The 17,390-nt window shown below is 46.0% G+C and overlaps 1 protein-coding gene and 1 pseudogene across 1 annotated transcript; both read left to right on the plus strand.

The window, feature by feature from the left end:
- The first annotated feature begins 5,047 nt into the window (after positions 1-5,047).
- On the plus strand, positions 5,048-12,259 carry LOC135510716 (TAF6-like RNA polymerase II p300/CBP-associated factor-associated factor 65 kDa subunit 6L). The gene is given in 13 exon segments (XM_064931864.1): positions 5,048-5,478; positions 5,651-5,833; positions 6,011-6,097; positions 6,752-6,902; positions 7,054-7,104; positions 7,197-7,291; positions 7,401-7,475; positions 7,723-7,943; positions 8,229-8,361; positions 8,480-8,608; positions 10,185-10,608; positions 10,611-10,680; positions 11,386-12,259. Coding segments are annotated over 12 exon segments (1,911 nt in total). The 5' UTR covers positions 5,048-5,478; positions 5,651-5,695; the 3' UTR covers positions 11,723-12,259.
- Positions 12,260-12,358: 99 nt separating this feature from the next.
- LOC135510717 (potassium channel subfamily K member 1-like) lies at positions 12,359-15,071 on the plus strand (annotated as a pseudogene).
- The last annotated feature ends 2,319 nt before the right edge of the window (positions 15,072-17,390 follow it).

A 17,390-nucleotide genomic window follows, 5' to 3' on the forward strand; every position in this document is an offset into this window, starting at 1 on the left:
AGATGGAAAGAGGAGTCACAGGCTACTTAAAGAAGTGGCTCGGAGTTCCACGATGCCTTACCACCATAGGCCTCTATGGAGATGGTGTCCTCAAGCTGCCCCTCACCAGTCTAACAGAGGAATTCAAGTGTGCAAAAACCAGGCTCCAGATGACACTGAATGAATCTCGAGACCCAGTGGTGAGCAACAACGCGCCGACCTTGGCAACTGGGCGCAAATGGAGGCCAGGAAAAGCAGTCCAGGAGGCAACAGCAGCCCTCAGACATGCTGACATTGTGGGTCATGTTCAGCAAGGGAGAGGAGGCCTTGGGCTAACTAGCCGTGCTGCTTGGAGTAAGGCCACTGCACCAGAGCGGCGGAAGATGGTAGTGCAGGAAGTACGCCATCAGGAGGAGGCTGCAAGGAGGGCCAAGGCAGTCTCTCTTGCCAAACAGGGACAGTGGACTCGATGGGACAGTGTGGAGAAGAGGAAGATCAGCTGGAAGGATCTGTGGGCCATGGAAGCGAGGCGGTTGAGCTTTTCAATCAGAGCAACATATGACGTCCTTCCAACACCAGTTAATCTTCACCAATGGTATGGTGAAGATCCGGACTGTACCCTCTGTTCCATGCCAGCCAACCTCAGGCACATTCTCACAGGGTGTAAAACAAGCCTCACCCAAGGACGCTACACTTGGCGTCACAACCAAGTCCTTAAAAACCTTGAGCCGCCACCAACTCCCTACCACCCACAGCAGCATCACACTCCTTACGGACAAACTTTGTCCGCGAAGGGGCTAAACCACCGAAGAGCGGCTCTACACCATTAGAGCGAGACCAGCTGCGCTTGGCCCGCGACTGGAAAATGCTAGCTGACATTGGCCGGCAACTTGTGTTTCCTCCGGAGATTGCAACCACCACCCTAAGACCTGACATGGTGCTCTGGTCCCGTTCACTCAATAAGGTCTTCATCATTGAGCTCACCGTACCCTGGGAAAACTCAGTAGATGAGGCTTATGAGCGAAAACATCTGCGCTATGCTGATCTAGCTGCCGAAGCACGGCATCATGGCTGGAACACAGAAGTCCGACCAGTGGAGGTGGGCTGCAGAGGTTTTGTGGCAACATCTACAACCAGACTGCTTAGAGACCTGGGAATTAAGGACCAGAGCCAGCGTTCGGCAATCAAAGCTGTATCAGAGGCGGCAGAAGGCAGCAGTCAGTGGCTCTGGATGAAGAGGAAAGACCCCAGCTGGGCCCCGAAGTGAGAGGGCCAGGAGGTATGCGGTCAACAATGCTTGACTCAGGGAGGAGGACGCCCCTGCCATGCATAGTCCCATGGGATGTTGGCTATCAACAACAAGGCAACTCCTATGACTAATTGGGAATGGGACGCAAGCGTAGGATTGATCACCCTGTCGCTGGCCGCCTTTGGGGAGGGTGTATAGTGTGAAAGGCCGAAACACCCTAGGAACCAAAGGTACACTACTGACGATGCGCTCCCCAAATTTCACCACACTCACTGTTCATTAACCTCTTACACTTATGGTGGCGCTATTTCATTTTTGGAAGAAAAACGTTCCCGTTTTAAACAAGATATTTTGTCACAAAAAGATGCTCGACTATGCATATAATTGCTACTGTTCGAAAGAAAACACTCTGACGTGTCCAGAAATACAAATATCTTCTCTGTGCGTGCCCTTTAACGTGAGCTTCAGGCAAAACCAAGATGACTTGGCATCCAGGAAATGACAAGGATTTTTGAGGCTCTGTCTTTCATGATCTCCTTATATGGCTGTGAACGCAAGAGGAATGAGTCTGCCCTTTCTGTCGTTTCCCCAAGGTGTCTGCAGCATTGTGACGTATTTGTAGGCAGATCGTTGGAAGATTGACCATAAGAGACCACATTTACCACGTGTCCGCCCGGTGTCCTGCGCCGAAATTGGTGCGCAAAAGTCACCTGCCAGTATTTTTCCATGGGGCACAGAGAGAGAAGCAAGCTTCCAAGAACTGCATGTCAATGAAGAGATATGTGAAAAAACACCTTGAGGATTGATTCCAAACAACGTTTGCCATGTTTCGGTCGATATTATGTAGTTAATCCGGAAAAAGTTTCACGTTGTAGGTGACTGCATTTTCGGTTCGTTTCGGTAGCCAGGCGCAATGTAGAAAACGGAACGATTTCTCCTACACACAGACGCTTTCAGGAAACACTGCGCATTTGGTATGTGGCTGGGAGTCTCCTCATTGAAAACATCAGAAGCTCTTCAAAGGTAAATGATTTTATTTATTTGGTTATCTGGCTTTTGTGAAAATGTTGCGTGCTACATGCTACACAAAATGCTATGCTAGCTTTGCATACTCTTACACAAATTAGTCAATTTCTATGGTTCAAAAGCATATTTTGAAAATCTGAGATGACAGTGTTGTTAAGAAAAGGCTAAGCTTGAGAGCAAACGCATTATTTTAATTTTATTTGCGATTTTCAGAAATCGTTAACGTTGCGTTATGCTAATGAGCCTGAGGCTTAGTCACAATCCCGGATCCGGGATGGGGAGTTTCAAGAGGTTAACTCTTGGAAGTGCTTGCACAAAGGATAGTAACATCTCATCCTGTGTTCTTGGAATCTTAGGGAGGAATATGGATTTCTGAAACCGTTGATAATTGACAAACGTTTATTGCGCCTGTATGCTGCCCCTCTGATCATGTCTAATTTGATAAGGGGCGGTTTCATCCGGAGCTGAAACTGCAACGTTGTCGCAGAGCTTCAACGCAATTGGCTGGTTGCTAATGAATACTAGCTACATTTTATCTGGTTGGTTGGATTCGAACGCCCCCCTGACATCTAGTGTTGCACAGCTGAGCCTCATTTTAAAGGGAACGCGGGAACTGGGTCAAGATTAAGATATTTTAAAATCAACAGTGGACACAGCGACAGATAGTACATGTGACTTCGTAACAAAGCAATCAGTGTAGCATGTTGTCTAAGTATTTACTGAAATACGTTTTCCGGATCTTTACTGTTATTTCTACGAATTGCATGCCGAAATAATATTCATAGAATTTGGCTTGAACATTGGAGAAAATCTACTCATCTGGCAGTATTTCAATCTTCTCAACATAAAATGTTGGATAATTAGGACTACAGTGCCCTCTCCTATCCCTGGATTGGGGTACATTATCAGAGACATATCTCGCCCCGGTTCTGCAGTGTCCTGATCATTGCAGCCTGCCATTCAGATCTTAACAGGGAAATGAAGTCAATCTTGATGCTATCATGTGGATAGATCAGATTAGCATGACCTTTGTCGACCTACTCTAGATTTGACACTGATTTTTTTTATGTCATAGTTGTATCTTTGCCTACACAATACATTGAGACCAGAATTGCTAGTGTACTGTTGCATTTTTACCTTGCCTCTATATCCTGTTTTTCATGGGCCTAAATAGTGTAGGCCTACCATCCAAATTAATAATTTAACTTTGATATTAAATATGCTTTTCTCAGACCAGCAGTAACAACCTGCCCATGTTCCACTACCAAGAGGGGACAGATGACCTGTTCCCAGGGAAGCAGGGCTCAGCTGGTGTTGGGGAAGACTTGTCCCTGGTTAAGGCCCCCCTGCACCTAGTAGAGTCTCAGTCTCTCCCCCTGATCCTCTGGAAGTGTTCCACCCGCTACAAGACATCGAGTGTGATGGTAGCGGCAGCCTCCGTGATGGCGGCCTGGTATCCCAGAGTCTCCAGGATGAGGATAAAGGCCCCATTGCCGGGCCCACACACTCAGGACTGGAGGCCCTCAGCTGTTTGGTGGGAGAGCCCTGTCCACAGCCTCGGACATGTTTTCCTCCTGCTCATCCAAATCCCCCTCGCCCCCATCTGGACTACCCTGCCCGGTCTGGCCAGACTCGTTGTCTTCCCTGACCACCCTGCTGAACGAACCTGTGGCCCATCATGTATTCACCTTCTCCTGCCAGCTGAACGATCTGCTGCTGGCTTTGGCCCTCAAGCTCCAGCAGCAAGAAGACAGCCAGACCACGGCTGCTTCCTGCACCATGCAGGATGTGTGGGAGAACAAGCCATGGTCACTGTAGTCAAGACCACAGTATTTCTGTTTTAAAGTATAGTGTGTATATAGTGATTTCCTATGAGCTTGGAAGCCATGTGTGCTATGTATTTTCATTGAGGGGGGTGGGCTGAGTGTCGGTTTTGGTGTTCCATGTGTTAATCTGCCATGAGATGTTGGCACTGTCCTGCACTACATTTGTATAGCCTCCATGGATATTTGACTCGCCCATCTCTTTATGTAAATTTGATATTTAACTACTTGAATCAGTTATCAATGTTGGATTCATGAATGTCATGTCTAATTTAAGTTTTTCACTTAAATTTATTGTGATACTTCTGCCGCAAAGTAAGCTTCTTTTTTTTAAATGCACGTTCTGTCACTGAACTAGCCGGAACTTCTCACTGCTCAATGAACTCTTACTTTCTTTCTTTTTTGGTCTGCGTAGGCTTTCTACCCATTCGGGTTTATTTGGCCATCAGGCTTTACTTTAGATTTGTTGCATAAACCATGTTCTCCAATGGCAACTTTTCTATCAATGTGCTTGAAAATTTTGGGACGCAACCCTCAGGCTATGTGGATTCGAATGCACTCCTTTTACTAAATACATTATTTTATCTTCCTGGCTCTGCTGTTGCAGATGCATATTTACTAAATACATGATTTTATCTTCCTGGCTCTGCTGTTGCAGATGCATATTTAAGGATCTACTTGCAGTAACGTTTGTTTTCCTCTGAAACTTGGCATTCAACCAAGTCACTCTGGATAAGCACATCTAAGTGAAAATTTAATGTAAATGTATAATTGCATAGGCTCACGCATCTATCAAGTCTGGTATAGGACTTACAATGACTATTTGGGCAATTCAAACAGACTGCTTGATTCGAAAAATTATTTTTAGGCGCCGTATGGATGATGGCGCCCCGGGATACGCAGATGCCAAATTGAGCTCATTATTGCTGTGCGCCTCTATTTTTGTAAAGATGTGGATGGCTCTGTATTGATAGGATAATACAGGACCTCCTGTCAACCAAACGCACCCACCTCTTGATAACTTCCTTCACAACAGCGCTGCTCAGCGGAGCGTAAGAAGTGTGAATGCCCTGACTTCTGCAGAGTCCATATCATCCTTAATACTGTACAGCCAATGCAGACCTAGCCCTGCGTCGTTAGGGTTTGGCAGGGGTACAGTCCAGTTGGTGGAGGTAATACCTTAAAATTGGCTGCCAACCGCCATAAAAATAAAAAATTTTTAAATCCACAGAAGAAGAATAAGTAGCGGTTGTGGGAGTGACGCACATTTGAGTGACATCGAATTGGACCAATCTTTGGAAGGCTGGCTTTCCGGAAAATGTCGGCGCACCCAAGTGAGGTTCCTGTGTGTGGTTTAGAACGATAACCTTGCAAATTCATACTGTCCAGTTGCACCAGTTGGTAAGTGATTGAGTTGCATTGAGCTACAGACTGTTGGCATTGTTTTCGTATAAACTTTTAATCGTCGCCTGCACGAATCAAGATAAATTGGCTAGCTAATGCTAACAAATCATATTCGTTAGCTAGTAAGCTAACTATACCAGCAAGATACACATGTGTGGTTATTTTGCAGGTCTCTCTCCTCAGATTTGCGGGTCTACCGGGACGCTGCGTGAGCATGGAGGAGAGGCGCTTCGCTGAAGTCCCCAGAGAGTCTGTCAAACTCATGGCTGAGAGTGCGGGAGTGGAACTCAGCGACGATGTGGCTGCATTGTTGGCTGAAGATGTCTGTTACCGGCTTAGGGAAGCCACACAGGTAAACAATAAAACCAGTACCAAATCGATGTTGATTGTTCGATGTCGTGAGGGCCAGGAGTTTTCCCTCACCATTTGTTCTGACCAGGACGAACTCTGAGCCCCATTCATAGGTAAAGTATGTGAAGTTGGCTATTTGTAGATATTTGTTTGTCTAATGTGACTTTGACCAACACAGAGCAGCTCTCAGTTCATGAGACATGCCAAGAGGAGGAAGCTGACAGTAGAGGACTTCAACAGAGCACTGCGCTGGAGCAATGTGGAGGTGAGAGTGCCTACTGTTTTATTGAATGTATACATGCAATTAGTGTATTTATCATTAGGAACACCTTCCTAATATTGAGTTGCTCTCAGAACAGTCTCAATTCGTCAGGGCATGGACTCGACAAGGTGTCGAAGGCGTTCCACAGGGATGCTGGCCCATGTTGACTCCAATGATTCCCACAGTTGTGTCAAGTTGGCTGGATGTCCTTTTGGTGGTGGACCATTCTTGATACGCACAGGAAACTGTTGATAGTGGAAAAGCCCAGCAATGTTGCAGTTCTTGACACAATCAAACCGGGTGCGCCTGGTACCTACTACCAAAGGCACTTCAATCTTGTTTTGCCCACCCTCTGAATGGCACACATACACAGTCCATGTGGCATTTGTCTCAGGTCTTAAAAAAACACGTCTCCACCTGTCTCCACCCCTTAATCGACACTGATTGAAGTTGATTTAACAAGTGGCGTCAATAAGGGGTCATAGTGTTAAGCTAGTCAGCCTGTCATTGAAAGAACAGGTTTTCCTAATGTTTTTACACTCAGTGTATACATTGTGTGAGCCTGTTTCAACTGAATCCCGCTTGCTGGGTGATGTCTGTCTTTATTATTGTTACTCTAACTGAACTCCTATCTGTACTGTCTTCTCTTTTTGCCAGGCCATAGCTGGCTACGGTGCGCAAGATGCCCTACCTTTCCGACCGATCAAGGAGGGCGAGCTATTCTTTGTGGATGACCGTGATGTCAACCTGGTTGAACTTGCCCTGGCCACCAACATACCCAAGGGCTGTGCAGAGACCATGGTGCGAGGTATGACCGCCGATGCTTGTTATAGAAATGCGTCTCACTGACTTACTAGATACTAACCCGCCACCTGCACATCAATAGTCAAATCGATACTCATTCTACTTGTAAGAGATTTAGTAGAATTTATGGTGACTATGATTTGTTCTCCTACTAGTGAACGTGTCTTATCTGGATGGGAAAGGCAACCTGGAGCCTCAAGGTACAGGTAAGGGCTCAGAGTAAATTTGAACGTTGGGTGATATTTACTCCCATGGCTTTTGCAGAGTGGTTGATCCCTCCTTTTACTCTCCTTCACAGTTCCCAGTGCGGTACAAACTCTCTCGGAGGATCTGCTCAAGTACTACCAGCAGATCACCCGGGCCATACTAGGAGAGGACCCACACCTTATGAAGGTACAGTTTTGTCCTGGCGTCGACATGTGATAGAACACATAAGATTGGAGAAACTGTTGAAATCGCTGAAACATTTTAATCCATGGTGGATTAACTATTTCCTCATCAGGTGGCTTTGCTGGATCTCCAGTCCAACTCCAAGATTGCTGCCCTCCTGCCATATTTTGTATATGTCATCAGTGGGGTATGTTATACTAATTTGAAACACAAAATCTAACGTCATGGATGCATTCAAATCTCCAATCGTTTAGTGCCTATAGGGCAATGAGTCTTTCCTGACCAGGAGAAACTCTAGAAAACCCTAATCATACAGTAGCCTATAACTATGCCCTGGATTTGATCCTCGTCAGGAAAAGGTCCTGACCGTATCTTTACTAAATGTAGCTAGCGCTGTACTTCATATCTACCCCTCTCTCCACTTTGCCCACCAGGTGAAGTCTGTGAGCCACGACCTGGAGCAGCTGAACCGTCTGCTGCACATGGTGAAGAGTCTGGTGCAGAACCCCTACCTGTACCTTGGCTCCTACGTGCGTAGCCTGGTGTCCAGCGTCATGTACTGCATCCTGGAGCCGCTGGCCGCCTCCATCAACCCCCTCAACGACCACTGGACCTTAAGGGACTACGCAGCACTTCTACTCAGCCACATCTTCTGGTATGACTGACCACCCATAAAGATGCACTATATATACAGTACAGATATGTACAGTAGAATGACTAGACTGTGGACAAAGCCCCTCAGACCATGGCAGTTTGACTGATACACTTATTGGTTCATGAGGGGGGAAAAAACAAAGGCCTGCACACTGTCAGGCTCCTAATACCACCTTTTAAATAATGATTTGGTCAAAAGTGGACCATCTTAGTCTCTGTGACGCTGTCAACAACAGAATCACGGCCATCTTGACATAATTCTCTCCAAAACATGCGTCTTTGTCAGGACCCATGGAGACCTGGTCAGTGGTCTGTACCATCAGATTCTGCTGTCTCTGCAGAAGGTTCTGTCAGACCCGGTCCGCCCGCTGTGTTCTCACTATGGAGCTGTCGTGGGGCTACACGCACTCGGGTGGAAGGTAACTACGTTTCCTCTATCTTGATCGTCTTTGAGTGAGAGTGTGTTTTCTTTCGTTTCTGTTGGTTCATTTTTAGGATCTTTGCTGATCACTGTCTGTATGTGTCTGTCTTTTGTAGGCTGTTGAGCGGGTGTTATATCCACACCTGCCAGCCTACTGGGCGAACCTGCAAGCTGTCCTGGATGATTACTCAGTCTCCAACGCCCAGGTGAAAGCAGACGGACACAAGGTCTATGGAGCCATCCTGGTAAGTGCAGCAGACCAGTCACTGAGTCTGTAATGTGGTAGGTTTTCTGTGACGCATACTAGAGAACGACCGTTAATTGGCCAGGCCGATATATCGGGCCGATATTTGCCTTTTCTAGTCTTTCGGCCCTTCTCTATTGGCTTTGTCGACAATCCCTCTACATAGTAAAGCTACTGCTATGCCAGCTGCCCCTCACTGCTTGAGCCACGAGCACTGCCCAATGCTGAGGCTTGTCTAGCTGGGAAAATCAGCAGCAGCAAGATAGCTCATTCACCAACAGAAAGGTGTCGTATTGGTGAATTGACACAGTGACTCCTATTGCAAATATTCATTTAGTTAAATAACTTATAATAAAACCAATATCTACGTGTCTGGACATGCAAGCAAGCTAAGCAGAAAGCAAGAATTACTATAACTAACCCTTTTAATTTGTGGTGTTAGCTAGGTGGCTATATGACACTTGACATTGTTGTCATTCAGCAGATGCTACATACTTACATTAGTGACTGCATACATTTTCCATACTAGTCCCCCGTGGGAATTGAACCCACAACCCTGGCATTGCAAGCGCCGGGCTCTACCTACTGAGCTACATGGGACTACTATGCTGGCTAGATGGAAATGGTACTAATATAGGAGATAATAGCCAACGTCAGCTGGTTCTCATTTTGAAAGTGCACCATTTTCGGCAGCGAGCCCTCTGACTTGCGTTGTAACGTTAGCTATTTACTGGGGTGCTGATCTGACCAGCAGCTATCGGATCTGTAAATTGACAGTTGCTGGTCGGATTAGATTGTTATCACAATGGGGAAAGAAGGAAGTGTCTTAAAATGCCCAAATGAAGGTTGTCAATAGGTTTAGCTGCATAAGAATCTTCCTCCTTGTTTATGGAACAAGAACGCTTGCATTGAAAATATGTTCTTTTATGTTCTCAAACTAACAGCAGTGCCTATGTCCTTCCATACAGACATGACACTCTTTTGAGTGATGCTTTTTGTCAAATGTTGTTGATCAGTAGGCTAATATGAGTCCAAAATGGAAGACTAACAGATTGGTGGAGTGTACGGTGCTACAGATGACAAACAATCAGCCAAAACAAGCTCAATAACTCAATCTATGCACACGCTCCTATTGAATATGCGTTCACCTGTATTGTGAGTAGGCCTATGCCATCTCCATTAACCCAGTTGATCAAGAGATTTACCATTCAAATAAAATGATTGAAATTGTTATGTAATTAGATTGGTAAAAATAATGTCAAATGTATGGTTTGATTTAAAAATGTATGCATTAATGCCTACACGGCTGTCTCTGGGAAATGTTGTCATTAAAATGTTATAATGTAATGATATTGAATATCGGCCTAAAATGTTGGCCTCGTTGAGGCCAAAAAAATCCATATCTGCCGTTCTCTAATGCAATCAAAGCTTTCCAAAGTAATCATGTATTGTCACGAATTGCATTTATGTTGCGCCTTTCATCCGATCTCAAAGCGCTTTACATTTTTTATGTTGGTAACACACCCTATCAACCTCCACTGTGCCCACTAAGTACCAATCTCCCCTCTGTCCTGCAGGTGGCGGTGGAGCGCCTGCTGAAGATGAAAGCCCTGTCTCTGTCCCAGCCAGCGGAGGGGAGCAGCAGCGCCCAACCGGGCTCTGGGGGCGTGATGGGTTTCAGGGTGAGTTCCCCCGGGCTCAGCCCCCCTCCAGAGCCCCTCTCCGAGGCCGCCCTGGGCATCGCCAGCCACCTGCAGGGACCTGGGGGGGCTGGCACCCCCTGGGATGACTGGACCCCCATCCCCCTGCCCGCCATGTACTGTGAGCTCTACTCCTTCTTCGGCGACAGCCTGGCGGTACGCTTCAGCACGGGCCCCAGCTTGGGAGGTTGCCCCCCGTCAGCCCCCTCCCAGCCCCCTGATACGAGGAAGGAGCCCCCTGGTCCCGCTGCTAACCCAGACACCACGCGCAAGATGCCTCAGCTCACTGCTAACCTCAACATCAGCCCCGGCAAGACGGGAGCCCTCGCACTGAGCCCGCCCCACCTAGTCTAGCTGCCACTGCTCCAGGAAGGTAATGTAGCATCTGTATAACTAGTTATATTATAGGAGGGTGTGAGAGGCACAGCTCTCACTCATAAATAAAAAATATCCTTTGTTTATTTAGATTGCATACATTACCCGTACAATTTACAATGCACTTCTGTGCAAATAAGTTATGATTTCAATCGCATCTTACACATTGTCCACATTGCTTAGTAGTGAAAAAATGCCAATTTTATTAAGTGATCCTGAGTGATGTGATCAGAGCTGGCGAGACAGCCTGTTTTAATCACACCATAGATTAACCGGAGGAAGAAAGACAACCAGAGAGCTGGTCCAGACAGAAAGCTGGTGTCTCACACGCCACACACATTTAAAACAAAAAAAGAAGTTCTTATGTTTTTCTGAAGAATATATACAGGTATCAACCAAAATAAAGGAAACTCCAAAATAGTGTCTTAATAGGGTGGTCAGAAAATCTTTGGCGTTGACAGAAATAATGGACAACTGGGTGTTTTTTATACATGACCCACCCTAAGCATGATGGGATGCTGTTTGCTTAAATAAATCAGGAACCACACCTGTGTGGAAGCACCTGCTTTCAATATACTTTGTACCCCTCATTTACTCCAGTGTTTCCTTTATTTTTGGCAGTTACATCTACCTTTTGAAGGCTGAAATTATTTAGCTACTATAGCTAACATGTTCCTTTTACCTCTCTATTTCCTTCTTTCAGGTCCCTGGCTCGCTCTTCCTCCTCATCCTCCATCCAGCGCAGAAACTCCTCCTCCCGGCCGGGACAGCGCTCAGCGGGTCCATCCCGCGACGTGTTCACCAAGGCCCGTTTCCCCCCTCCTCAGACCGGACCCCCCACATTCTCCTTCCTCATCGGGGGACGTCAGATGGGCCGGCGCTGCCAGGGTCGCCGCTTCCAGACCAGCTTCAGCTCTCCCCCACCCCTGTCCACCGTACCGCCCCGTGCCTACGCCCACAAGCTGCCCGTCATCGGGAGGGTTGGCAAACCCGTGCGCCGATGGACCTGCTCCCACTACTCCCTGCACCTGCCCCTCTGAGAGAGAGAGAGAAAAGTGAGACTATGGTTGGGGGTCAAGGCCTTGGAACAGGCTGAGGCTACCTCACTGCTTCAGTAGTGCAGGTGGAGTTCCCTATATCCTCCCTCCCTATTCGGCCTATGACATAAGAGGTAGACTAGGACTAGAGGATAGGCACATTAGGTGGGAGGGACCCTACTGGAGTCGCATAGGAGACACTGACTCATGTACACATTGTTCTCGAGCTCTGATTTTTTTCCAACCTGAAAATCACTGACGTCATGATTTGACCTCATTTGTTCTTGAGTTCCCAGTTGTCTTGAATGCACCATAAGGACACTACGAGTTTTGACAACTTCAGACTAATGGGCCTGAGGTGTGTTGAATAGTGGAATCCATGGGTATGGAAGGAGTATTCGCACCGAGCTGAGAGCTTGACACCGTCTTAAAACATGGACAATATATTTTCTACCATGTACCTGAGTAATTTTACCAACCAACCTGTACATGTATATGGACGATAGCCAATATCCTAAAATAAATATTCTTACAATATTACATATTTTCAACATTTGTTATTTACAGTGAAATTCAAACTTGATATGTTTTCGACAGCTTTTTCCTATTTCATTTGAGTTAATTCATTTCCAGAATTGACATTCTATGGCGTTCTCAATGAGTGGAATGGTGTTTGAATTGTGTTTTAAATATTTAAAACAAGTGGCTCACCTGCGTCTGAGTGTTTGGTTACCTCCACTAGCGATACACAGCAAGGTCAGTCCGACAAACAACCATGGTCTGTTGGGTCGACTCGTCCCAGAGGTTCTGTCGGAAGCATGCCTTCTGGTTCCTGCTCCTCAGCTACGTCCTCTTCACACTCTTTGGGGGTCTGGTGCTCATGGCTATTGAGCAGCCCCAGGAAAACAAGCTCAGAGCACAGGTCCTTGAACTCCGAGAGAACTTTCTGAGGGACAACTACTGCGCACCGGAGAGCAGGCTGGATACAATTATCGTGAAAGCGTCCTTTTCTGCTAATCAAAACATTGCTGTCTTAGATGCACACAGAGATGATTGGAGCTGGGATTTTATCTCGTCCATGTTCTTTGTGATCAATGTTTTGACTGTCCGTGGTAAGAAGAACAAATGAATAAAGCTAATTGATTCCACAGTTAGATTGATGTATATTTGATGATTTATTGTAGGGCCAAATAATCACTTATTGAACCACTTGAATAGTTCTCTCATGTGCAATGCAGTTTATTGAAGATAGTGTAGGCTACATCCTGTTGCCGCAGGGCAAAGTCGGATGCAAAAATTAAAAGATGGCTTTAGGGCCTATGTAGATGTGTGCAAACTACCCTGGTAAAACATGCTTAACATTACTTGTTTCACGTGGAAGTCAAAATCCCTGTGAATCCACTTTTTATGCCAACTGTTTTTTTTCCCAGGTTATGGTAACTCCAGTCTCCTTTCTGATGACGGAAAACTTTTCTGCATCTTCTACTGCCTGCTGGGAATCCCCCTCACCCTTTTTGTTCTCTCCTGCCTGTCTGACCTCATGTTGCCCATCCTTACCCACGGCCCTGTGCGCCACCTCCAGACCTACTGGGGCCTGCCCTACGGCCGGGCAGTGCTGCTCCATGCCAGCCTCTTCTTTCTGGTCCTGGTGATACTCTTGTTCCTGCTGCCCGCTACCAGCCTCTGCTACCTGGAGCCAGAGTGGAGCTTCCTGGACACCCTGTTCTTCTGCGTGGTCACCCTCAGCACCATCGGCCAGGGGGACTACCTACTGGGGAAAAGGCGCAACAAGGCGACCAAGGAGTGCATGGAATTCCTCACCTCCTGTGAGAGTAGCCATAGCAGAGATGGGGTCAATTCAATTTAGACTTTTTTTTTTGCAGTTGATTTCAGAATTGGCAGTAATCAAGATGGAAATGGAATTGACCCTAATCCTGCCTGGTCCTCCACACAGGCTTCTGCTTCCCCTCTTGTCCTCACAGCTTTGTGATAATCGGATGTATCTGTCTCATACCTCTGCCGTTTTTTTTTTCTCTCCACAGGCTATTTAATGGCTGGCATCGTGGTGATTCTGACTTTCCAGGAGACTGCCACGGAGGTGCCACAGGTCCAAGCAGTGTTCCGGCTGTTCTGTGGACCCCAGGACAAAGAAGTGAAGGGAACAGACAGGGATGAGATGGTGCTCAGTGAAGAGGACTCTGGACCCAGAGGAGCTCCAGTACACACTCCCTGACTCAATCGCCCCCTGTCCTCTGGAACCGCCTGCACCCCTGTCTCCTGATCAGCCGAATCCCCATGATCCTAACCCCCAACCTATCCTGTGGTAGCCAGAACACTGTTCCTAACTCCCACCGTTAGCATTCAAAGACGTTGAAATAGATGGGTGAGTGATTTGACTATGTTGCTAATACATTAATGTATTTGTTTTGTATAAGAACTGTAAAAGTTATTTGAATTTGACCTCTAGTCTCCATGTTAGCTGCTTAAAGGGATACTTTGGGATTTTGGCAATTTATCTACTTCCCTCGAGTCCGACGAGCTCGTGGACACCAGTTTGAAGAAAGTTGCTGGCTAGCACAATACTAGTGCTAGCGCAATGACTGGAAGTCTATTGGTATCTGCTAGCATGGCTTCCAGCCATTGCACTAATGTGAGTTAGCATTGGCTTTCCGAAACTGCTTCGAACTTCCTCCATACTGGACAGAGACATAACAATTGTGTCCACGAGTTCATCTGACTCTGGGGAAGTAGATAAAGGGCTAATTGCCAAAATCCCGAAGTATCCTATATTCATATTGCGTAGATGGCATTGATTTAGACTTCCTATAATAATGTAAATCAGGTGATGAGGTAATAAAAAAAATGATTGTAAACCCCTGATAGAAGGGTTGAGTTTGTGTATTCTGGTTATTTGAATTGTACAATACAGTTTAGTGTGTTTTTTTTGCAAAGATGAAAAGTGATTGTAATATCTGAGAAGCCAGACAGTCTTAAGTACTTATAACAGACATCTGCATCTGCAGGGCCAGTTGTTCTATCTTTTGTCATATAGACCCATTTAGTTAAGGTGAGAAACAAAGCGTTCCCATTTCTCCCACTCCATACCATGACTTAAAATCAAAATCATTTTATGACGTATTCCAAAAACAATTGTTAGTATCGAAGTCCTACACTTTCCTATTACAAGTGTTCGTCAACTAAATGACTTGCCACACAGTCAGTCCCTGATGAATGTAATGGCTTAAGACTGTCATGATCATGAATGCACTAAACAGGTGAGGTAATTTGTTTTTCCTGTGTCGTTTTTACCCACTCTTATACTGGGCATGCTCTGTACATGTTTTTTTTTTGGTTGCACCTTTCACTGAATAAAATCGTAAATGTACCATATCTTGTGAGTGGAGCTCTCTGATGATCCTTTGCCATTGACAGCAGCCCAGTTAGTGTCAGTGTTAGTGTTACTGCCCTGCTACGACTGTATGAAATAGAGGGGGCCCACGGAATATGATTCAGAGCCTGTGCCTTGCACTGGTAGCCCTGGCACCTTACCAGGCAGCCTTTCAGGCATCCTCTATAAACATATCCACGGTAGTGCTAATTGGGTCATTTAGAGGACCATGAATTGAGGTGGAGGGTGGTGTCTTCCTGGTTGTTGTTGTGCCCCAAATAATCCTATATCCCAATCTCTCTCTTGCTAAGATTTGTAGCAACTGGCCGTGTTTGACTGTATCAATTCTGCTTAGTAGCTGACGACCAACTGAGCAGACTGACTGATCTACAAATCATAATTAGTAGTTATTGAGGGATGGGAGGTGATTGGTAGATCAGCCAGTCAGACTGATCAGAGTTGATGCTCTCAAACACAGCTACTCTCTTTCATGGATTAAACGTCCCGTCATGTGCAGCCCTTTGCTGCCTGAGTCACAGGTTTGCAATCCCAGTTGTCCCCATTTAGGTTGTGAGCTGAACAGGTTGTGGCTGGTATGCACTGGTCAGAAGAACTACGGTGGAGGGACCCCCCCCCCCCAACGCACACCCCTGATTGGGTTGCTTTTATGTATAAGCACTGCAACTGTGGGTCACGTAGGACCCCCAGGACACCGTGGACAATCTGTCACTCCCTCTGACACACACAGTTGAAGTCGGAAGTTTGCATACACCTTAGCCAAATACATTTAAACTCAGTTTTTCACAATTCCTGACATTTAATCCTCACATATATTCCCCGTTTTAGGTCAGTTAAGATCACCACTTTAAATGAAGACTGTGAAATGTCAGAATAATAGTAGAGTGATTTATTTCAGCTTTTATTTCTTTCATCACATTCCCAGGGGGTCAGAAGCTTTACATACACTCATTTAGTATTTGGTAGCATTGCCGTTAAATTGTTTAACTTGTGTAAAACGTTTAGGGTAGCCTTCCACAAGCTTCTCACAAGTTTGGTGAATTTTGGCCCATTCCTCCTGACAGAGCTGGTGTAACTGAGTCAGGTTTGTCGGCCCCCTTGCTCGCACACACTTTTTCAGTTCTGCCCACAAATGTTCTATAGGATTGAGGTCAGGGCTTTGTGATGGCCACTCCAATACCTTGACTTTGTTGTGCTTAAGCCATTTTGTCAGAACTTTGTAAGTTGGTACTGGTGTATGAGGTCAAAGAGCACTATTTTCATGTCATCTGACCACAGCGCAAGTATGCTTGGGATCATTGTCCATTTGGAAGACCCATTTACGACCAAGCTTAAACATCCTGACTGATGTCTTGAGATGTTGCTTCAATACATCCACCTAATTGTCCATCCTCATGATGCCATCTATTTTGTGAAGTGCACCAGTCCCTCCTGCAGCAAAGCACCCCCACAACATGATGCTGCCACCTCCGTGCTTCAAGGTTGGGATGGTGTTCTTCGGCTTGCAAGCCTCGCCCTTTTGGGGAGCCATGACATAATTTTCTGGAATTTTCCAAGCTGTTTTAAGGCACAGTCAACTTTGTGTATGTAAACTCCTGACCCACTGGAATTGTGATACAGTGAAATAATCTGTAAACAATTGTTGGAAAAATGACTTGTGTCATGCACAAAGTAGATGTCCTAACCGACTTGCCAAAACCATAGTTTGTTAACAAGAAATCTGTGGAGTAGTTGAAAAACTAGTTTTAATGACTCCAACATAAGTGTATGTAAACTTCCGACTTCAACTGTACATGCACACACACGTACACAGAGACGGGGGATTCCCAACCAGGTGGTGACATTATCTAACTCCTAGCCTCATGGGACACAGACTGGTGTCTTGCGGTTGCTGTTGCATGTAATATAGCTATTGACACAGCATATGTCATAGTGCACTCTCAAAGACCACAGGTAGTTTAGTGCTATATTTAGAGGGGAATACGGTGATCTGACTGTGCAAAATCTGATCTGGTGCCAGGAATATATAGCTGCTCTTTTAATCCAAGAACACTTGATTGTATATATTGCAAAAGACCTATATGAACCCTTATATCCTATAGGCCTCAATTAGTGTTACGATATTCAGTGACCTTGTTAACATTTTTCCAGTGCGTCTCTGGGTTCTCGCTGTCACCATCCCCTTCATTTTGATGGACAGCCGGCAGGTGTTTGGCCCTGCGTGTCTATATTTATCAAGGAGGGGACTATGGGACATCGCTCTGC

Source organism: Oncorhynchus masou, chromosome 23 (genome assembly GCF_036934945.1).
Source record: "Oncorhynchus masou masou isolate Uvic2021 chromosome 23, UVic_Omas_1.1, whole genome shotgun sequence".
Lineage (NCBI taxonomy): Eukaryota > Metazoa > Chordata > Actinopteri > Salmoniformes > Salmonidae > Oncorhynchus > Oncorhynchus masou.